The sequence below is a fragment of the Bidens hawaiensis genome, unplaced genomic scaffold (genome assembly GCF_021521415.1).
Source record: "Bidens hawaiensis isolate Kalapana, Puna unplaced genomic scaffold, B.hawaiensis_p1.1 tig00018400_1, whole genome shotgun sequence".
NCBI classification, from domain to species: Eukaryota; Viridiplantae; Streptophyta; class Magnoliopsida; order Asterales; family Asteraceae; genus Bidens; species Bidens hawaiensis.
Genome location: NW_027492773.1, coordinates 331482 through 354468, shown reverse-complemented (window position 1 = coordinate 354468; position 22987 = coordinate 331482). Strand labels below are relative to the sequence as shown.

At 34.9% G+C, this 22987-nt stretch overlaps 3 protein-coding genes across 3 annotated transcripts; 2 read left to right on the top strand and 1 right to left on the bottom strand.

Annotated features, from left to right (window-relative positions):
• Positions 1 to 7844: 7844 nt before the first annotated feature.
• On the top strand, positions 7845 to 10430 carry LOC143555839 (vacuolar protein sorting-associated protein 22 homolog 1-like). The gene is made up of 7 exons (XM_077045318.1): positions 7845 to 7941; positions 8062 to 8172; positions 9378 to 9513; positions 9609 to 9763; positions 9851 to 9958; positions 10080 to 10169; positions 10257 to 10430. The coding sequence occupies exons 1-7, from the start codon at positions 7891 to 7893 to the stop codon at positions 10359 to 10361; spliced, it is 756 nt and encodes a 251-aa protein (XP_076901433.1). The 5' UTR covers positions 7845 to 7890; the 3' UTR covers positions 10362 to 10430.
• A 3279-nt stretch (positions 10431 to 13709) lies between these two features.
• On the top strand, positions 13710 to 17800 carry LOC143555848 (uncharacterized). The gene is made up of 7 exons (XM_077045328.1): positions 13710 to 14082; positions 15320 to 15460; positions 15551 to 15916; positions 15984 to 16229; positions 16323 to 16415; positions 17018 to 17218; positions 17315 to 17800. The coding sequence occupies exons 1-7, from the start codon at positions 13741 to 13743 to the stop codon at positions 17528 to 17530; spliced, it is 1605 nt and encodes a 534-aa protein (XP_076901443.1). The 5' UTR covers positions 13710 to 13740; the 3' UTR covers positions 17531 to 17800.
• A 297-nt stretch (positions 17801 to 18097) lies between these two features.
• Positions 18098 to 21436, bottom strand: LOC143555838 (protein FATTY ACID EXPORT 6-like). The gene is made up of 3 exons (XM_077045317.1): positions 21127 to 21436; positions 18415 to 18502; positions 18098 to 18305 (listed from the first exon to the last, which is right to left on the bottom strand). Exons 1-3 carry the CDS (start codon positions 21323 to 21325, stop codon positions 18233 to 18235), a joined length of 360 nt encoding a protein of 119 aa, XP_076901432.1. The 5' UTR covers positions 21326 to 21436; the 3' UTR covers positions 18098 to 18232.
• Between the last annotated feature and the right edge of the window lie 1551 nt (positions 21437 to 22987).

Here is a 22987-nt window from a genome sequence, read left to right as displayed (position 1 = left end):
AGAAACTGTAGCTAAAACTATAGTAGTACTACATCAAATTGTATGTATTGAAATTGCGGGTCAAGTTATTCTACAAAGGGTGACAAAAATGAGAAGTGTGAGAAGCCATAAATAATTGACATGTGTCAAGTGGGGACCAAAAGAAAAAGTGTATAAAGGTAATTGTACACATTTTCTCTCTCCACATGCAAGGCACATGTTAATACTCACATCATTTTAGAACGTTTATAACTTTTTCGTATGATATTGTAACGTCCCGAAATTTACAAGAATAAATAATTAATATATTATTTAATTAAGATGGAAAAGTTTACTTGAGTTAATAGAAAATTAGTAAAATAATAAAGATGGAAGGATAAGTAGGCTAATTAGATGTAATTAGTTACAGACCAAAAAGGAAAGATGAGCCTTAGGTCCATGGGCTTAAGGGAGTATAAATACCCCTTGAAACCCTAATCCTTTCCATTTTCATACATCTCCACACCATAGCCTACACCATCAAAACACACACTTAACCCAATTCCCGTTTTTTTAGAAAACCACCCACAAAGACACAAAGATTTCCGGAGATCTAACCGTCGGATCGGTCTCAAATTTTAACCGAGTATTCCTGAAATATAAATGAAGTTTTCCACTGAAAAGATCTTCAATCAGAGGTCAGGAAGTCCGGTTTTGTCACACCCCTATCTAGGGCCTAGTAGTGCGACCCATAAGTTGGTATCTTGTTTGTAAATAAATCAGAGTTGCGTTAGTTTGCGGAAGACTTATAAAACTTTAAGGATCAAAAGTGTAACATATATATATATATTCAAAAGACGGAATCATAAGACATCCGTTTAAGTTGCTATCAAAAGATTACTTGTTTTATATTTACAAAACCACTATATTAAACTTATACAAAATTTATCCGAGCCATCTGATATTAGTACTTCATCATTTCCAAGCTCTAACTTTGTTCACCTGCAAAATGCAAGAAAATACGTCAGCAACGAATGTTGGTGAACACGCTGACGCAAAAATATTTCTTTTACTTTATTACCCCTCGAGACTACGCCTACCTCGGACCAGCGTGGCTTAGGAATAACGAAGTCAAATAACACATTATAAATATGAGCCTCTACGCTAGGTCACCTCAGCAAACACCGCAGCGTTCGACTTAGTTAAGTACCCGTAAATATACACAACGGTCGTACTCCCTGCAGGAGAGCATCCTACGACCAAGGGTGGTGCGATCATGCCCATACATCGCATAGTACCACCTATGTAAGGATCCAGATATACGTATACCACAGCCTGAGGGCTAGGTTTATACCCTTTATTTATAACGGTTTTAGGAACACATAGTTCCTTGTAAACAATTTCAAATAACAAGTTGGACTCATTTTTAAATAAGTAAAAGTTTGGGGGCGTATTCACCTTGTCTCTTTAGGATCGGCTTCACTCACCGTCCAAGAGTCTTTCCCTTTTCTTTATCTCGCACCTATAGTACGAGTATAAATATTTGTTAGTCGGATACACGATCCGGCTTAAGACCTTTAGTCTTATATCTCAATCCTAGATTGAACCTTTAGTTCAATTCTTTTGTTTACTTGAAAACCTTTAGTTTAAAAGTAAATTATAAACCTTTAGTTTATATTCAAAAATCCGACGTTTCTTCTTCTCCAAGAAACGTAATCATTTTCTTTTATTATTTAAGAATACTCTTTATTCATTAAATAATATTTCATAAAAAAGAATATTTACATATATACTTACACACATATATACGTATTCAACAATATTCATAATCATTTCTTTGTTATGTTTATTTTTCTTTTTATCGAGGTATCGAGTATAACCTCGACTTAAGGCTTAAGCCTTTAATATAATATTGAATTATATTTGAATTTATTATTACGCCTAACCTTAATGGCGTATAGAAACCCTAGGGACACGAGCAGCACTCCAATGCCGCTTTACTTTGCTCGACACGTTAATCTAGGACCGCCAAATCTTCAACACTCGTCGACACGCTTTACGAGATTCATCGCCATAATCACAAACACATTTCTTGGTATGTGGGTGGAGGGTGGCACAAACTTCGAGGAAACGGTGTACACCAACAAGAGGTCGTGGCACGCTTATCGAGGCAAATCGAGGGTCAGGTTTATAAAACTTAGAGAGAGGCTAGTGAGAGAGTGAACAACTGATTTGGGATGTGGAAATGAGCAGTCCATGGCTGCTATTTATAGACAAAAAATTGGCTCCCATCGCGGTACGCGATGGGTCCCTCAGCAGGCCTATTGCGTACCGCGATATAGGCCTGATGACGCAGAGGGTAGCTCTGTCACGTGTCGACACGTGGCAGGCGCCCCTCCACGTGGCGACACGTGGCGGCAGTGTTGCCACGTGGTAGCACATGGTGCCACCGTGTGCCACGTGGCACACGTGTCACACTGTGTCAGACTCCCCATCGCGGTACGCGATGGGAGTCTCTTCTGACTCATCGAGTAGCGCGATGGGTCAGGAAAACCAGATTTTCAATTTTAACCCTCAAGTTTGGAATTTGGCAATTTTATTCCCTAGACTTTGGAAAGTTGATACTTTGAACTCGAAATTTTCATGTTGTTACAGGTTTTTATCAGTAAAACCACAGCAGCTAAAAAGTGAAGATTCCGGCGACTGTTCAGCTGTTCTGGCGACTGTAGCGGCGGTTTCCGGCGAAGGTGAGCTAACGGGCTTGTATATCAGGACAAGATGGTTCCGTGGCCGCTTGAATCACTCAAATCGGAGTTCGTTTGATATGGTTTTGAGCATCTCGAGTGATTTCATACAAAAACCTCAAATGTACGTTTTTGTTAAAAAGATTTACTTTTCATTAGCGGATTTACATGAAAATTGGTAGGATGATAGATCGGGTCTAGAAAAATGGTAAAGTTGCAAACTTGAAGATTAAAATGGACGTAACGTCCTCATGGTTAAGAACGGCTCGTTTAAAATAAACCTTAGATCTAGTATTGAACGTTTTTAAGCTTAAAGGTCCAAACTTTATGCTTTTCCGGGCCAAGTTTTACCCGAAAAAGACCATGGGAATGATCACGAGTTTGGTTAATATCATATCCAAGAATTTCACAATGAAACGGAGATGATTTTGGGGGTTATGATCGAACAGTGGTAGCTGCTGGGCAACTTCGCCAAGTTAAGTTCGCCTAAAGCTAAGTTCGCTTAATGTTTAATTTCGCTTAAAGTTAAGTTCGCCTAAAGCTAAAGTTCGCTTAATGTTTAAGTTCGCTTAAAGTTAAGTTCGCCTAAAGCTAAGTTCGCTTAATGTTTAAGTCTGGTTAAATTAAGTTCGCTTAAAATCTAAGTAAAAGTAATCTGATACAATAGGACGAGTATTGATACGTGAAACTCATATACAGTTAGCCGAGCTCAGTTAAATAAAGGGATTATGATAACAGAGAAAGAAACAGGATCCAGGTGAGTTTCTAGCCCCACTTCCTTGTTATGTTTTCGTGGTTGTGTGCATACTCAATGTGAACGTTAATACGCTTACCTTAATTGGTAAGCGTATGCTATAATGATTGATGTGTTGGTATGTAGGAACGTTATGAATAAATGCTTGTCGGTGCGTGAACGATCTTCGGATATTGCACGTATTGACAGGAAAAGTAATATGTAGTATGCCAAGTATGAAATATGTATGTATGAAAGTGCGTGATGAATATATAATATGAAAGGTAAGTATGGTTAGAAAGGGAACCGACCCTAATAATGTCGGCGAATGTAGGGAACTGACCCTAATAATGTCGGCGAATGTTGGGAACCGACCCTAATAATATCGGCGAATGTAGGGAACCGACCCTAATAATGTTGGCGAATGTAGGGAACCGACCCTAATAATGTCGGCGAATGTATGGAACCGACCCTAATAATGTCGGTGAATGTAGAGAACCGACCCTAATGATATCGGCGAAGGTTATAGGGCGGAACACGTATATTATTAGATAGATTGATATGTTTCGAGAAATTGTCGAGGTAGTTGCTAAGGTGGTAAGTTGTTTGGTGGTGCAATAACCAAAGGGTTCTTTTGTGGTGGGCCTATACTTATATCACACATCAAATAATCTACTAACACATGGCACCATCAATCAATAAGAGTTCTCAAAATCAAAGAATGTCATCTTGTGGGTCTTAATTGGATAGACATTTAAGCTAGAGAAGTAAAGATGAGAAAGATGCATTGGATTCTTGTAACATATGCATAAAAACTATAGACAAAGATGAATAGTATTTCTTACTCACAATCAAAATCCTCTATTTAATATATTTTTATTATTATTTACGAAAGTTTTAAAAGTATGAGTAATGTTTGAAACGTTGTGAATTAGAATGACGAAAAGGGTAAACAACATAATTTTATAAACAAAAGGTAAACGATGACGCGGTTTGGATGATGTGTATGCTTGTGCATTACCAAAAACATAAGCACGTGTAATGGCATAAACGGAATTTTATAAAAAATGTATGTTAAAAGTTATAAAAGAGAAACAAGAAATATGTAAGTGTTAGTAGTCCAAATGGCATAACATGATTGTGTAAAAAAGAAAAGGATAAAAATTTGAAACATGGGAGTGTAAGTTGTAAAAGGGGTTTTATTGTAATTTAGAAAAGGCATGCTTTAGGGATTAGTATAACGTCTTTTTAACCGGATAGCGGTCACCATAAAACGTCTCTTTGTATATATAAATAGAATTGAGAACAATCCAGTCAAGAAACGCCAATACGACAACTTGAATAAGGACCAGACTGAAACCAGACAGGCGTAAGTGTATATTGTGAGATTTCTCCAAATAAAAAGGCAAGAATTCAATTACGTAACATGTTTGAGCCTTGAGGGATCTTCTAAGAAGATTTAGCAGCATTAGTTCAACAAAGAACGTTTATAAACTTGCCTCGAAGTACAGTGGAGAACCAAAAAAAACTCATGAAAACTAGAGCAACGCAGTGATTTGCCACAGCCCGTAAATCTAGGTTTTGTGTTCACACAATCCATTTTAGATAATAACGAGTCAAAACTCAATAATCACTAGCCATGCCACATTTTTAACCAATACAATGCACTTACATTTATTTCTCATATTTGTAATCAATGCAATTTTATAACATATCATATCCTTCCATTATTAACAGCACATATCAAATTTATGCCAAGATGATCACACTATTATTATAACAGCAAACTACAGTATAACGCAGTTTTGATGATGTGTACGTTTATGATATGATCGCTTGTGCATTATCAATTAACAACTCAGTTTAGAACAAATAGTTAAAAATAAGCATGTGTAATGGAATAATCGGAATTTTATAAAACGATGTATTTTAAAAGTTATAAATGAAAAACAAAAAATAAATAAATGTTAGTGGTAGTTGTATAAAATGATTGGTTAAAAAGAAAAAATAAAGATAAAAATTTAAACCCTAGTGTGTATTTTGTAAGTTTGGAGGGTGGTTTATTGTTATTTAGAAAATGTTCACTTTGAACACATTGTGAATTAGAATGACGAAAGGGCGATGTTTCAAAAAGAAAAGGTAAATGATGACGTGGTTTTGATGACGTGTATGCTTGTGTGTTACCTATAAATAAGCACGTGTAATGACATAATGGGAATTTTATAAAATAATGTATGTTAAAAGTTATAAAAGAGAAAAAGGAATAAGTAAGTGTTAGTGTTCCAAATGGCATTACATTATTGGGTAAAAAAGAAACGGATACAAATTTGAAACCTAGGTGTGTAAGTTGTGAGTTTAAAAGAGCTTTTATTGTAATTTAGTAAAGACATGCTTTAGGGATTACTATATAACGTCTTTTAACCGGGCAATGGTCACCACAAAACGTCCCTTCGTATATATAGATATAATTGAGAATAATACAGTCAATAAACGCCAATACCACAACTCATGAAAACTAGAGCAACGTAGTGATTTGCCACACCGCCCGTAAATCAAGTTTTTTGTTCACACAATCCATTTGTAAATAATGAGTCAAAACTCAGCCATCACCTATAATGCCATATTTTTAACTAATGCAATGCACATACATTTATTTCTCATATTTGTAATCAATGCAAGTTTACAACATATCATATCCATCCATTATTATCACATATCAAACCTATGCCAAGACGATCACACTATATTATACTAGTAAACTATGACACAGTTTTGATGATGTGTACGTATGTTATTTGATCGTTTGTGCATTACCAATTAACAATTCGGTTTTGAACGTACACTTACAAATAAGCATGTGTAATGCAATAATCAGAATTTTATAAAACAATGCATTTTAAAAGTTATAAAAGAAAAACAAAAAAAAATGTTAGTGGTTCAAGTGGTATAAAATGATTGGTTAAAAAGGAAAAAAAAGATAAAAACCTAAAACCCTAGTGTGTAAATTGTGGTATAAAATGATTGGTTAAAAAGGAGAAAAAGGATAAAAACCTAAAACCCTAGTGTGTAAATTGCAAGTTTATATGGGGTTTTATTGTAATTTAGAAAAGCCATTACATACCAGACTTGTATCGAAATGTTATTGCTTTAGGGATTATTCTAACGTCTTTTACCCAGATAATGGTCACATAAAAACGTTTCTTCGTATATATAGATAGAATTGAGAATAATTTGGTCAAGAAATGCCAATACCACAACTCGAATCAGGACCAGACTGAAGACTAAACGAACATAAATGTATATTGTGAGATTTCTCCATATAAAAAAAAGCAAACTTCAATTAGGTAACATGTTTGAGAGATCTTCTAGGAAGATTTTATCAACATCAGTTCAACAAAGAACATTTCTAAACTTGCCTATAAGAACACATGGTGAGCCTAAAATAACTCGTTAAAATTAGACAGTCGCATCGATTCCCAATGTTGGAGCAACACAGTGATTTGCCACTCGTAAATCTAGTTTTTCTTCAAACAATCCATTTGTAAATTATGAGTAGGAACTCGATATTTTACTTGTCATGCCATATTTGTACACATACAGTATTTCCCATATTTGTAATCAATGCTAATTTACAACATATATATCCATTCTTAACAACACATATTAAACCTATGCCAAGACTATCACTCTATTATTATACTATACTAGTAAATAGTAAAAATGACCCATTGTATTAGGTTCCATTATCATCAAGTCGTAAACATCATTTGGCTTGAAATACATCCTCCAGCCTTAAGGGGGGGGGGGGGGGGGGGGGGGGTCGTATACAATGATGTCATCACTGGATCAGACAGTGAAGAAGCCAGGCAACTGGTTTAACCGGTCGTAACGGACGAACAACTTTTGTCTCATAAATGGCGGCCAAGGTTGGAAAAAAATGTTAAAATAAATAAAAATATTTTTTTCCCATAGCAAATAGCCAACCAGTTCAACCGGACTGGTGAACCACTTCAAACCAACCGGTTCTTTTACAAAAGAGCGAGCTACATGAACCGGACCGGCCTATTAAGACATTGGTCGTATACGAATCCGTTAGTCCGTTACGGGAACACGGGCTAGGCGGGTAGTGCAGTGCGGGTTTAAAATAGCTGTTGTATTTGGTCCATATAAAAAATCTACGCAGAGGCTAGGCGGGTAGTGCAGTGCGGGTTTAAAATAGCTGTTGTATTTGGTCCATATAAAAAATTTACGCAGAAGCTACTCCGAGTATCAGAGCCAGGTTTCAATCATGGGACCTGTGGGTTATGGGCCCACCACGCTTCCGCTGCGCCACTCTGATTTGTTGATATCATCTCTTCCATAATTATATTAATACTTTGATTTTACAAATTACAAAGATCTACCTGCATAAACCAACCCACTTGGAATCATTATTATCATTGAATCAATCAGAAGATGAGAAGACGACCAGGAATCGGTGGGTTACAGACTGCTGCGGCTGCTAGGGTTGGGTTCAATTCAATTTCAATTTATTTTATTTATTTATGATTATATTAGATGAATGATTGTTATGTGTATATATATATATATATATATATATATATATATATATGTGTTTTGGTGCAGGATCAATATCGGTTACTGGGAGAAAATGTAGCCAAATTACGAACCGATCTTATGAAAGAACAACTCTCCACCTTTCGGTCCCAATTAGAAGACTTTGCTCGAAAACACAAGGTATTCTTTATTAATTCATTCATGAACATTATGAGCTATAATACTAGTATTGTTAAATTTTGGTTTTTTTAATTATGATTCAGCTGTGAAAAACATTGGCCTTAATTAGGTTAGTTTTATACAAGTAGGCCTGTAAACGAATCAAACTAGGAAGTTCGTTTATGTTTGATCGTTTCTGTTCATTTAAATTTAAGCGCTTATATTTATATAAATATAAACTTAAATATTGAAAAAACTAAAATTCATTGTGATAATCCACTAGTGTTTGTATTTGTCAAGGAATATGGTCTGCCACGCTTATGTTTGGTCAATTATGTTCGTTTACGTTTTCGTGAACTGTTGGTTTAGGTTTTAAACGGACGCGCATGAACGAACAAAATCAAACACAAGGTGTTCATTCTATTGTCTAGTTGATTAATTTCCCCTGATTTGATCATGAACATGAGCTGTAATTTTCTTAAAATTTGGTTGTATTATAAGAGCAGGGCTGTAAACGAACGTTTATGCTCATTTTATTTAATAATAACTTGCTTTTTTTTGTCTAAACATTACGCTTCACCTGCGCTTTTGGGACTTTAGTCGCCTTGTGTAGGCAAAAGAGATAAGGCCATCATCTTGTGTCGCTTCGCGCTTCGGTACGCTTAAAGCATGCGCACGCTTTTTAAAACCTAGTTTAATAAACAAACAAACATGAACTTTGTTAATTTAATTAAATGATTGAACATGAGCACACATTTTGTTCGTTCATTTTTGTTTGTTTAAATGTTAATAAATACATAAGTAGCTATATTTGTTGAATAAAATACCATGATCATCCACTAGAGTTTGTATTCGTCAAGGAATATGGTCCATCAAATTAAAAACTGGTTCGTTTATTTGCGGTCAATTATGTTCATTTGTGTCCGTTTATGTTCGTGAACTGTTCGTTTAGGTTTTAAAAGAACAAACAATAACAAAGCGGTTTTGTTAATGAACGAGCATGAACAAAAGAAATTGCTTGATTATATGTTCATGTTCATGTTCATGTTCGTATTCATGACTTCATGCCCGGTTGAAGTTAAATGAACGAACACGAAAATCCCCCCGTTCATGTTCGTTTGTTCTGTGTACAGGTCTAAATACTAGCAGATTGTTCATAGTGGAAAGAAAACTCAACAACAATTGTGAATTTTCTAATTGTTGACACTCAATTATCTTAACTGCAGAATGACATCCGCAAGAATCCTGCTTTTAGATCACAGTTTCACGAGATGTGTGCCAAAGTGGGAGTAGATCCACTAGCATCAAATAAAGGGTTCTGGGCTGAACTTTTAGGGATTGGCGATTTCTATTATGAACTCGGTATGTAATTGTTTCTGCTTCTGGTGATCTGCTTTAACATGTGATCATTAACATTTAGGGTTTGGAGATTTATGTTATGCGCTTTGGATTTTCAGGGGTGCAAATTGTTGATATATGTTTGGCTACTAGACCGATTAATGGTGGTTTGATTAATTTAGAGGAACTGTGTAAGATGCTAAGTCAGAGAAGAAGAGGTGCTCGTGAAGCAGTGTCTGAAGACGATTGCTTGCGTGCAATTAGTAAACTAAAGGTACCGTCTCTGCGTTCTATGTTAAGACTGGTGTTAAATAGCCTTATTTTTCTCAAATGTTGTAATAACATGAACATGATTATTCAGGTTTTAGGTAGTGGTTTTGAAGTTATTACTGTTGGAAAACGAAAGCTTGTTCGTTCTGTCCCAACTGAATTAAAGAAAGATCACAATGAAATTCTAGAGCTTGCCCAGGTTAACTTTATTCATTAATCAATGTTCCTTCATTTTTTTATTTTTTTAGTCTTTGACTAATATCATATGTTTTAGTAAGAAGAATCTTTGCTAACAAAGTATGCAACTTTATGTTTGTTAGGCTCAAGGTTTTGTGACAGTTGAAGAAGTGGAAAGACGACTATCGTGGTCCACTGGTCGTGCAACAGATGCTCTCGAAACTTTATTAGATGTGAGCACTTATTTTTATTAATTTTTTAGTTTTTTATTTCTTTGTTTCATTTTTGGTGTGTAATGAATGGTTTATTTATGTGTACAGGAGGGTCTTGCAATGATAGACGATGGTCACAGAGATGGCAAAAGGCGTTATTGGTTCCCTTGTGTGTCGTCTGTCTCTTCCTTTGTGGCATCTGAGACGCTTTGACTTTCTCCAGGTCAACTGTGTAATTTCATGTGTTTAATTATTTGCGAATATTTGGTGTACATTAAACAATTGATGAACTTTATGTTGTACGTTTGCTATTCCGTTGTCAAAAGAAAAACCTTAAGAAACAAAAGTTGGTGACTATCTGCCCTTTTAGTAACTGATGTACATATCACTGACCGTTAGCATGACGAGTCTAGAGTCACAAACTGTTGGTTATCAACGCACATCATTCATAAAATGTTGATATGTATTCTGTTAGAATGCTTTTATCCTCTTGGTGTCTTGTTGTCTAATATTGATCCATTGCAGTTCATTTTTTCGGCCAAAATTTCATATTATTACTATAATACTAAAAAAATGCATCAATATGGACTCCATCTTTGTATGTAACTTTCTATTTATTTGTCAAAAAGATATGGACTTCCTATCAGTTTGGAAAGTTGCCAGTTTACCATTAATGTATATAGTTTTTTATGAAATGAAGAGTTGATTGGTTGAACTGTATCATTAGTGTGTCAAATGTAGTGAATTAGTGACAGTTTTTTTTCTATTCTGTCTGTTTTATGAAGATTTTTAAGTGGATCTGGTGGGGCAATTTCCGACCCAACCCGATACACAACATGGGCACACAACAAAAATAATCAGGTTTTGGGTTATCTTATCTAACTTGTTTAATAAATGGGCTATGCTTGGGTAAACATGTTTAACCCGCGTTTAGTTAAGGTTGACCAGCCATATTAAACCTATTTGTTACACACAAAACTATTTAACATGTTTCCAGTCTGATTACAATGTATTTACATCCCATAAACCCGTTTAATCAGTTAATAACTCTACATAAGCGGCACTAGTGTTGCGTGACAGTTGGTAAAAAGGTGTTTTATGTGTTACATAGTATCTGATACTTGTTTATTGTGCTATAGTATTCGGCACTCAAGTGAATACTAATTCACTGGTAAAATTTATAGTGACACTAGTAAAAGAAATCTTTCTGGGAACGAACTCCGGGCGAATATGAATTGCATAGATACAATTTAGGCTAGAAGTTATTTGTTTGTGACCATCAAGAGATTTGATTTGTACATCATATATGCTATATTATTAGTCGCGGACCAAGTATACAAGGAGTGGGTTCAACTGACCTCATATTCTTTTATCTTTTATGCGTAAAGTAGTTTATGATTTTTCGATTGACTTTCGAGATTTTAGCACGTCGACCCCAAAAATATCAATCTATACATATGACACGTGATAACAAAGTGAAAAGCAAAATAATGAGTGTATCGAGTTTGGCTAAATGCTTCAATTATTTGTTCTAAGTGATTACCAGTTCGTTACCTTTCGTTATCACCTCAACAACCTTATTGTATCTCTTAAACACGTAGTTTTACTGGTTGCAATGACAAGTTATTATTTGTATGATCCGAACCGAACTGAAAATCCAAACGCCAAGTTAAGAGGCATCCGATCACTTAACATGTTCAAAAATAAATCTTTGGTCGACTATTTATTGGTAGCACATGGTACAACATTAATGGTATATTCTTCGGTAGTAAAACGTTTGTTTCATAAGTAGGCCACGTTGATACATTCATTTGTGTTTGTTAACAATGTGACAGTGACAGTGACATTGACATATATTTTAATATCCGTGCACACTTTCGTTACCAAGTAATTGGAGTTATCGTTCTTTTTATGTCTTTCTCGTATTTTGGTTACAAATGTACAAAACCACCCAAATTTATAGATAATATTATGGCTTTGCTCCTAGCTTAATAAAACAGTATTAAGATTTTAGTTTTGTTACAAGTTTACAAAAATGATCCAAATTTATTGATAATGTTGGCTTTGCCCTTCGCTTAATGAACACTATTAAGTTTGGTTACAAGTATTAGATAATGGGAAATAGTTGATTGATAATATTAAACATTTATGTTACAATATATAGAGTTCACAAGGAACCCTAGCAACCTAATTGAGCCCATGAGCTCATACTAATAAGCCTAATATCCAATAACAAGTTTACAAAATGACAAATCTTTGGATGAAGTAAAACATTAACTTTGTACAAGATTGTATCTAATTTTGAGAGCCAAGTTTGTCGGTAGAAACGATCTAGACTTTGATCCTACCGTCTAAAATGAATGTTTTACATGGACCCGACAACTTGTGTCAAACTTTGAAGGTGTAGACGACTTAACATGTAAACTCTTTGTTTGAGACCGTTTTATAGTTTAAAACCTTAAACTTATACAAGCATAGGACATTTTATTGAGAAAGAGCATTTTATAGACGATAATACAAAAATAACGTAACTTATAAATAAATTGCTATTTAATCATTTTCTTCTAAAAATAATCCTTCAACTTTTATAACAATCATGTGTTACATTATAAACTACACGATTGTGTCACTATCTCACATCATTTAATATAAAACCTAACTAGAGTAAATTGTTTTATCGAACCGTACCTCAACATTAGATAGTTTTATCATTTTTATTTACACCTTTAACTTTAAAAAGTCATGAAAATTTTAGATCTTGAAACACGAAACTCTAGATCGGAATCTAAATATCTAATGCATTAAAGACTAAAACACACACCTAACTCCTTGTGTCACCAAACTTTTGCCCATGTGATAGAAATGACAATAAATAACTCAAAGTAAAAATAAAAAAAATGTCTTTTTTATCATAAAAAGCCAAGAAAATATTCGTTTGAAAAAAAAATCTTGTCCATCCCAAAGACGTCTAACATTTACAAATGTTAGAAAAAGGCATTGTCAACTTATTATAAGAAACCACGTGCCAACCTTCTTTAACATTAAACAAATTTTGTTGAAGCTCACAAAATTTCTGTCTAACCTCACAAATTTCTTTTACACGTGGCTTCTTATAATAATAGACTGATAATATCGTCTCCGGCCCAATTTTTTGAACTGTTATTTATATATATTTTTTTTTATCTAAACAACTATGTAATTTTAATCTTGGTGTTGTGGGTTCTAGTCCAACTTGACACATATTTTTTTTTGAACAACTCAAATCATAATCAAGTAAAGCCATTTAAAAAAAAATAATGTTTAAACAAAAAATAACTTTTACTTAAAGGCTCAAAATTTTATTTCGCATTCGGCTCAAAATTTTTTAACGCGTCTTAGCAACGGCCCTGACAGATCTAAGATTCACATTCGAGCAATGTTTTGGTCAAATAAATATTTTCCAAACATAAGGGGGTTTCTAGTAACAAACCAAAACATAGAACTAACAAACTCACAATCCTGATACAAAGTACAAAGACCAAACCAAACACCAATCCTTAATCACTTCGACAACACACAAACAACTGCATCTACAATACAATCATCCACGTCAATGGCTTCATCTTCATCTTCTTCAATCTCATTCATCTTCAAACCCCTAATCATAATCATCCTTATACTCCTCACTTATACTTACAGTCCAAAAGCACTTGCTTTTAAGCCACTAATTCGACCAACTGATATCCTCCCACTTTTGCCACGCCAAGTCTCTTGGCCGATCCTCAACTCGCTCCGTGGCGCCGCTGATCTCCTCCCGAGCTTTGTCGGCGCCGCGGCGGTTGCGAATAATTCTGGTTTGCATTGGAAAGGGTCTTGTTTTTATGAGAATAGTGCGTGGTTGGAGTTGCATAATAAAACTGGGACTCAATTTGGTGGTGGCACTCTTCATATTAAGGTTTGGATATATTATTCTTTACCTTAATTGTATTTGATCAAGTTTGGTAACCAGAATCGATGAACACATAAATACAAATCTATATAAGTTTCTTGTTGTTCAAGTCATTGGCTCGACTTGTTCATATTAAGGTTGGTTGTTTTTTTTAATTTTAATTTTTAAAAGTTTGTTGGTTTGATTTTGTAATGTTTGTTGGATAAATTGTTTCTGTTATTGGTGTATACAAGTTCAAACTTGGTTCTAGATGAAGGGGTATTTTTGGAAAATTAAACTCTTTGATAGAAGATATTAGAGGGTGATTTAGGAATTTGATAACAGATGATTAAATGTTTATAGAGTGGGTTAGAAAAATGATCAAGGTGCCTGTTAGGGTAATTGTGTGAGTGTAATTTATTATGGATTCATAAAAAAACATTTTTTTGTTTAGTTTTGATGACTGAGGGGAGATTGAGATTTGGGCCCGTGAAGAGGATACAGGTGACGGCTCCAGTTAGAACCGCTGAAACCCTCATAGTGGAGGGGAGGAGCAGAGCGGATTAGGCAGGATTTGCTAAACTTGCACCTCTCTGTGGGCATGATAAGAAATAAAAGCTTTTGGTGACATCGTACTAGAGTTATGGATTTTTAGGGAAGTGTATAGACTTGTCTTGGGACCTTAGCTAATCAGTGGCGAAGCTTGGACGAGAACGTGGGTGGGTGGGTTGGGGGTGGGGGGCTCAAATTGTATACAAAATTTCATAAATGAAGGGGCGTCGGGGCCACCTCTGGCCCTCACTTTGCTTTCCCTATACTTAGCTTTTTCTTATACTATTGTTTTCTATAGCCTTAGCATTGTCTTAGTGTCGTTTGGACGTATAGACCTTTTAGGGGAGTCTAGAGGTACTTTCATAGGGGTCGGTGCTTCTTTATTTCGTCTAAAGAAACTGTGTTTTACTCGTCACTATATGTTAGCGGTAGTTTAGAACTATCATTATTATTTATTAGTACTTTTGAATGGTTGTTTGCTCTACTTCTCTTAGCTTCATTTTATGTTTTCCGGATTATGATACTGTAAAAAAGGTTTGTGGAGTCGGGGGGTCTCATTGGTATTCCTAAGTATGTATTTTAACTAGAACTCAACCTTATTAAATTTAAATTTCATGGTATATAACTTTTAGCTTTCTGTATGTGGCCCTAGATTTCTTGCAAATTCTGTTATCACGTTTTTTAAATCGTTGTTTTTTCTTTTATCTTTTAGGTGAGCAATGCACACAGTTGGACATGTATGGATATTTATGTCTTCGCGACTCCATATCGTGTGACATGGGATTACTATTTTCTATCCCGTGAGCATACGCTCGAGTTCGATGAATGGAGCGGGAAAGCCGAGTACGAATATGTAAGTTAACAAATTCAGATTTTATTAATTAATATATATATATACAGCAACATTTGGTACTAACAAAAAGTTACCTGATTTTCGTGAAAGGTAAAACACAAAGGCATTTCAATTTTTCTAATGGAAGCCGGAATGATAGGAACTTTAGAAGCATTATGGGAGGTATTCCCATTATTCACAAATACGGGTTGGGGCGAAAGTTCTAATCTTGCGTTTCTCAAGAAACATATGGGAGCTACTTTTGAAGCCCGACCAGAACCATGGGTAACAAACATAACCGAGGACGATATTCATTCGGGGGACTTTCTTGCAATATCAAAGATTCGTGGTAGATGGGGCGGGTTTGAAACGCTAGAAAAATGGGTATCCGGGGCTTACGCGGGTCATTCGGCTGTTTGTTTAAGGGACCCGGAAGGAAAACTATGGGTTGGTGAATCTGGACATGAAGATGAAGATGTAAGAGTTTGAAAATATTAACATCTTAATATGTTTTGACTATAAAGTTTGTAGCTTTTGACTGTAGGGTCAAGATGTTATCGCTTTGTTGCCATGGGACGAGTGGTGGGATTTTGAGTTGAATGAAGATGATTCGAATCCACATATAGCTTTGCTTCCTTTGCATCCTGATCTACGGGCCAAATTTAATGAAACTGCTGCTTGGGAGTATGCACAAAGTATGGTCGGGTTACCGTACGGTTATCATAATTTGATATTTAGTTGGATAGATACTATCAGTGATAATTATCCACCGCCTTTGGATGCTAATCTGGTACCACATTACCTCAAAACATAACTTTTAATTTCAAATTTTAATCCAAATAATTCTACTTTTTTGAGTGTTGAATGATTGTTTATGTTGCAGGTTGCATCTGTGATGACTGTGTGGGATCAAATGCAGCCTGCATACGCGGCTAATATGTGGAATGAAGCCTTGAATAAACGGCTTGGTACCCAGGTTTGCTATGATTTTCGTGAAATTTTTATGACCTGTTCTTTGTGATGATATTAGGTTAATTAATTATGATTACAAAATATATAGAGTTAAGTATGGTTTAAATCCCTATGGTTTGACTAAAATAACCCTTTTAGTCCAGTAGTTTAAATTTGACTTTTTTAGTCCAACAGTTTCATTTTCGTATTAATTAAAGTACAGTCTACTAATCCCATCCAAATTTTCTGTCAGCTACTATTAAAAGAATTGGATTATATGTGTTTCTTAATCAAGTTTTATTGCTTTGACTAAGTAACACAATAGTCCAAGGGGTATTTTGGTCCTTCAAAAAAAAGTTAACAGAAAATTTGGACGAGGTTAGTGGCCTGGACTTCAGTTGATACGAAAATAAAACTATTGAACTAAACAAGTCAAATTTGAACTAATACACTAAACAGGTCACTTGAGTTAAACCGCAGGGACTAAAACCGTATTTAACTCAAATATATATTGTTTACCCGTTTTAGCTATTTTTCTTTTACCCATTTGACCCGTTAGCGAACAAAATAACTTGATTGATCATAAATGGGTCAAAAGTATCTTGATGCGTGTTTGACTTATTGCAGGGGCTCGAACTTGCTGATATTTTAGTGGAAGTTGAAAGACGTGGTTCGTCGTTTGCTGAATTATTAACAGTACCCGAACAAGATGATTGGGTATACGCGGATGGAAAGTCAACTTCTTGTGTTGCGTTTGTTCTTGAAATGTACAAAGAAGCAGGACTCTTTGGAGATCTTGCAGATCAAATTCAAGTTACTGAGTTCACCGTGAGTCAACTACTATTCATACACAACTTATATATTTATAGTTATTACCATTTTTATGTAAATGTATATGTATGTTAACCACGTCAAATTATGCAGATAAAGGATGCTTACACGCTTAACTTTTATGAAAACAATTCGAGCCGACTGCCAAAGTGGTGTAACGAAGGTGACACAGTTGAGTTACCATTTTGTCAGATTAAAGGAAAATATCGGATGGAGTTACCTGGGTACAATACCATTGAGCCGTACCCACATATGACTGAAAGTTGCCCGTCACTGCCCCCGGATTATGAAAGACCTCAGTTCTGTTGAATCCATACAGTTATAGGTGTAATGATTCTAGGGTCTAAACCATTTCTCCTCATTTAATAGTGAAGGATATGTTTAGATGAAAGTAACACGAAACATTGTTTTGTATATACTGAATGTTGTCAAGAAATGTAGCAGTAGATTGTTGGATCGTGTATTGTAATATTACCACTCGAAAAGAGGGGTGTATGCTTGTAAATTGTAATGAATAAGTTAAATATGTTCGAGACGTCATTTTAATGAAGTGTGTATATTGACATTTTTAAAGAAATAAGTTGTAACGTTTTGAAGCGACCAAATTCTGACATGACACGAAAGCAATCATGTTTGGGATTGTCATACCGAACTATTGAAGGGGTCGTGCTCATTGGTTTGATATGTTTAACAAGTTTACAGCTCGAGTACAACTTATTTATGGCATGTCAACTTATTTGACCTGTTTAGATAAATAGATTAAACAGTCATGTTTGTGTTACAAGATTTAAGTTGTCAAGGTCATGGTTGATGTTTTTGTCACGAATAAATATATGGGGTACGTTCGGATTCAACCTGACACGTTTAATTCCTCTGGTTTTGTCTTGTATAAGTACAACACAATTCTCTTTTCACAAAACACAAACTGTTGTAACCAGTATACATGATAATCAGTTCAGAATACATGAACATTACAGATGCTAGATTTAGAAACAAATTGTAGATCTCAGGTCATTCGGTTTTGGCTGGAAAATGGTTGCCACCGGTGGCTATCTTGTACAGATAAAATGCTGTCATCAATCCACTGCAACGAAAACAAAACATATGAGACACAGTTCATCATAAATTTCATTTATAGGATGGAAACTAAAACAGTAATTTCATATCATAATATTAACCAAATAGTGTATTACCTGATGGCGGCAACAAGACCAGCAGGCATTATTTTACCAGTTTCAGAGTATCGCTGTCCCATAACCCATGTGAGCGCAGCCGCAATAACTGAAATCAAGGATCGACCAAACAAGATGATAAGTAATAAACAGGAGCATGTTAATATTATATATTTTACAACAAACAGACAAAAGTTCAACGTTTCTCTCTGGTAAAAATAATGTCTTTTACTCTGCCAACACGATTAACAAAAAAATTGACGATAACTTTATGAAAGACTACAATAATCACACATTGCTACAGCAATATCAAAATATGAACATGTGATGAAGACATTATGTAAATATTATATGTTCATATAGAATGTACAATTACAAAAGATAATAGTACAGAAAAAAAATCAAGATGGAGACTTTAATAGGCAATTGTATGTAGTGCTATTAGATGGAGTGGGAGAAAGAAAATGGATAGTTACTTACACATAACTAGATACCATTAATTATATCACGCATAATAGATTTATAGTTTTTTACACATCATACTATATAGTACATTTAATTTAAAAGCACACTAAGTAACCAATAATGTGCTTCAATCAATTTATAAATTTCACCTATGCAATCCTATGTATTCATTCAAAAAAAAATATACAATCGTTTCACTTTCAAACCTTACATAATGTTGGTGGTACCATTTGAGATGGAGTTTACTGAAGGTGAACCATCACGATTCAACCATAAAAAATGCGGGGTTGGTCATTGTGGGTGTGATTCTTATCATCGGGTTGGTGTTCTTGTTTACAACGAGCATCGTATTCAAAAAGAATAAGGCCGATGTAAGAGACAATTTAAAAAGTATATCGATAGTGAACTCATCTAATCTTGATAAAAGATTTACGGTTCGAGTCGGGCTACAAGTTGCATCCTTGTCCACCGCAAACTGAAGCTTGTGCCTAAAGGAGCAACCTTTAACCTTGTGGCACGCAATCACAACAAAGCTCACACGGTCGTTTCAAGAGTAAAATATATAATTGCAAACAATATCAAGATTTTCAGTTGGAGTTCCAACTGAATGGTTTGGATAAGATGTTGAAACACGATATACTTTGGTTTGTGCTTATCGAGGAATACAATATGCTGGAAAGACGTGCCATCTTTCCAGCATTTTCCTACACACATGCCAATCCGAAGTTCAAATGCAAATTGGCTATTTTGATGACCGAGACGGATAAGATCCACTCCGAGACGTGTTATATGATCACTGAAGATGACCCAACAACTTCAAAAGGGATCATATAACCAGCTAGTCTGAAGTTGTTGGGTCGTCTTCAATGATCATATAACACGTCGCATAGTGGATCTTATCCGGCTCGGTCATCAAAACTGCAAACTCGCATTAGAACTTTGGATTAGCATGTGTGTAGGGAAATGCCGGGAAAACGGTGAGGTTTTCCAGCATATTATATTCCACGATAAGCACAAACCAAAGTATATTGTCTTTAAACGTCTAATCCAAACCGTTCAGTTGGAACTCCAACTGAAAATCTTGATCATTGTTTGCAATTGTATATTTTACTCTTGAAAGGACTGTGAGTTTCGTCATGATTGCGTGGTACAAGGTTAAAGGTGGCTCCTCTAGGCAAGAGCTTAAGTTTGCAGGGCAGAAAGAATGCAACTTGTAGCCCCGCTCGAACCGTATCTCCTAAATCAAGATTAGATAAGTTCAGTATCGAGATACTTTTTAAATTGCCTCTTACAGCGGGCTTAATTCGTTTTTGAATACGATGGCCGCTGTAAACAAGAACCCCAACCCAACGATAAGAATCAAGCCCACAGTGACCAACCCCGCGACAATCAACCATTTTTTATGGTTGAAGCTCGACTGTTCACCTCCAACAAACTCCATGTAAATGGTACCTCCGACATTATGTTAGGTTAGGTCTGAAAGTGAAAAGATTGTACGCAATTTTTTTTATAATGCATACAAAGACACAAAGGATTATACATGTGAAATTTAGAAATTGATTGAAGCATGCTATTGGCTACTTAGTATGCTTTTAAATTAAGTGTACATATTTATATAGTAAAAAGCTATAAATCTATTATGCTTGATATAATTGTATCTAGTTACGTGTAACTATCCATTTTCTTTCTCCCACTCCAATTTTTTCTAACACGGTTGACTATCTGGGAGATAACTAACTTATAAACCCAACTTAATCAAAGAATTTTTCTAACCAAACATTTAATGCATATATATAATTACATTAACAAACCTTACTTTAATATCAATGATCACCCTTATAACTAGTGGCGATGCTTGGACTAGAACGTCGGGGGGGGGGGGGGGGGGGGGGGCAGACTAAAAATGTACCCTAACAAAAATCATAAACGAGGGGTGCCAGGCTCATATTTTTGGTCGAAAACGGTAAACTTACACTGCTACAAAAAAAACAGGGGTTCGCCTATGCTTATAACACACCAACTTCGACTCACCATTTCGGGGTACTTTTTCTACCCAACTCGGCTCTTGACTGCACCAGGTTAACGAGGGGTATTTTGGTCATTTTTGAGCAAAAAGTGATAAAAATTAACCAAATCACAAAACAATCATCACCAAAACACCCACAAAACAAGATCAAACACAACCCAATACTAATATTATTCAAACCCACCCAAAAACCCACTGAGGCATTTCATCAAACACCTTGCGTGCATGAACAAAACACATACCAGTCTCAAGAATCAACCCGACCCACGAGTTCTTTCGCTTGTGGAACGCATTAAGCGTCAGATAAGAAACCAAAAACAGCAGTAATCCAGTACCCACACCACCAGCCAACGACGTCGTACTACCTTTTCTTGCAAACCCAATAAGCCCACCACAGAATATTATTATTCCGTACGGGATTGTAAAGCAAAAATCATGCATTTTTAACAAGATTCAAGATTTGGGTTTTTAGCGATCAAGATTCAAGATTTTGATGGGTTTGATTTGGAGTTTGAGGAGATGATCAAATGATGTGTTGGTCAATGAAAGTGGTTAGTATTTGGTGGCTAAATAATACATTTGGACGAATTTGCCCTTTGGTTGGGTTTGAATAGGTGTTATGATTTGGTGGCTTTTGAGGGGTAATGTGGTAATTTTGAGAAATGATAGTGGACACCAACTGTGTAATGAGATTGGGTCTGTTCAAATAGAAACTTCTTAATTAGGTTGAATGTTTTTACTTTTTAGATAAATAATTGACATATTGCTTTTAGAAACATAATATATAAAACAAATATTAAATTAAGAAATACATATTTTTTTTAAAAAAATAACTTATGTAGATGTCAGGTATTAATAAAAAACTATATTTTTAAGACTTTAAGACTTAAATATTTAATTATTTATAACTAGGATGGCATGTAAGATTGTCTCCAACAAAAAAAAATAGTGAAAATGTTATTAAAGCTCATTAAATATATTTTGAAGTTGAACAAACGATGTCAAACAATAAAATTTTTGAATACGAAAATAATTTCAAGAAAACTGATTATTTTTAGATTGAGAATCAATGTGAGCAAAAGTGACAACATTTTAGAGTTCGGGTTATGTGGTGAACTGATTGAATACAAGTTCTATCAAATAAATAACCACGTAGAAATTGTTCGTTAATTATTATTGATAAACACTTAAAAGACTATGTGATTTGGTTATGTTGATTAACATAACTTAATCCGACTAATTGACACAACTAAATACAGCCTAGTTAAATACCGGTAAAAGTATATAAGAGTTAAACACAATCAATGGCTAATGGGAACAAATCAATGACACTAAGAACTCAATTATAATTATTGATGATTTTAACCAAAAGTTGATGACACATATAAATCCCAGTAAACAACTGTTCAAACAGTCATAATAAACGTAATAGTTCAGTTAATCGAGTGATTAATCAAAACATAAATCCAAACTTTGATAGAAGTCATAAAACAATCAGTTCTACACGAAACCCTACATCTGAAGCGGTCACGAATGGTTTAGTCTTGCCTTTGCGTCATAATCGTTTCGATTATTTGTTGGAATCTTAAAATCATAGAAGAATTAATGATTGGAAAGTGTTAGAATTGTGATGAATTGCCCCAAAATCATCCAAACTGTCAGGGTATGAAGAAAAAACTAAACATGTCGGTTTTAAATATATTTTACGTCAGTATGTAGATAAAAATAAGCACGCCTCAACAGTATATTCGGAATTTTATAAAAACTTTGTATTTTAAAAATTATCAAATAAACACTAAATATTAGTGAAATTAACTTTACTAATAAAATATTCTAAATACAAAGCAAATAAGTTGCGTATCCAATGCATAAGTCTGTTAAAACCATCGTGGTGCATGTTTTCAGCGTCCCCGTGTTTTCAATTAAAAAAAACCATCGTGACCGCATGGTTTTTTTTTATTAAACTCATTGTGTCGATTTGTTTTTGGCACAAAACTCATCGTCACATGTAATTTGATGTCACACATTTGTCTTTCAATTGGACGTTGAACGTCATCAACAACCAAAATAGTTTCATCAACACGTTGAGATTAGGATAAGTTA

What these genes read in the sequence shown, in the direction of transcription:
- LOC143555839 (XM_077045318.1), top strand. Translation starts at nt 7,891, where the DNA reads ATGAGAAGACGACCAGGAATCGGTGGGTTACAGACTGCTGCGGCTGCT. An exon ending in AGACTGCTGCGGCTGCTAGG is followed by an intron (nt 7,942 to 8,061) that starts GTTGGGTTCAAT and finishes GTTTTGGTGCAG; the next exon opens with GATCAATATCGGTTACTGGG. An exon ending in GTGCAATTAGTAAACTAAAG is followed by an intron (nt 9,764 to 9,850) that starts GTACCGTCTCTG and finishes ATGATTATTCAG; the next exon opens with GTTTTAGGTAGTGGTTTTGA.
- LOC143555848 (XM_077045328.1), top strand. Translation starts at nt 13,741, where the DNA reads ATGGCTTCATCTTCATCTTCTTCAATCTCATTCATCTTCAAACCCCTA. An exon ending in GTGGCACTCTTCATATTAAG is followed by an intron (nt 14,083 to 15,319) that starts GTTTGGATATAT and finishes TTTATCTTTTAG; the next exon opens with GTGAGCAATGCACACAGTTG. An exon ending in TTCAAGTTACTGAGTTCACC is followed by an intron (nt 17,219 to 17,314) that starts GTGAGTCAACTA and finishes CAAATTATGCAG; the next exon opens with ATAAAGGATGCTTACACGCT.
- LOC143555838 (XM_077045317.1), bottom strand. Translation starts at nt 21,325, where the DNA reads ATGCATGATTTTTGCTTTACAATCCCGTACGGAATAATAATATTCTGT. An exon ending in CGGGTTGATTCTTGAGACTG is followed by an intron (nt 18,503 to 21,126) that starts GTATGTGTTTTG and finishes CCTTGATTTCAG; the next exon opens with TTATTGCGGCTGCGCTCACA. An exon ending in GGTCTTGTTGCCGCCATCAG is followed by an intron (nt 18,306 to 18,414) that starts GTAATACACTAT and finishes TTTTCGTTGCAG; the next exon opens with TGGATTGATGACAGCATTTT.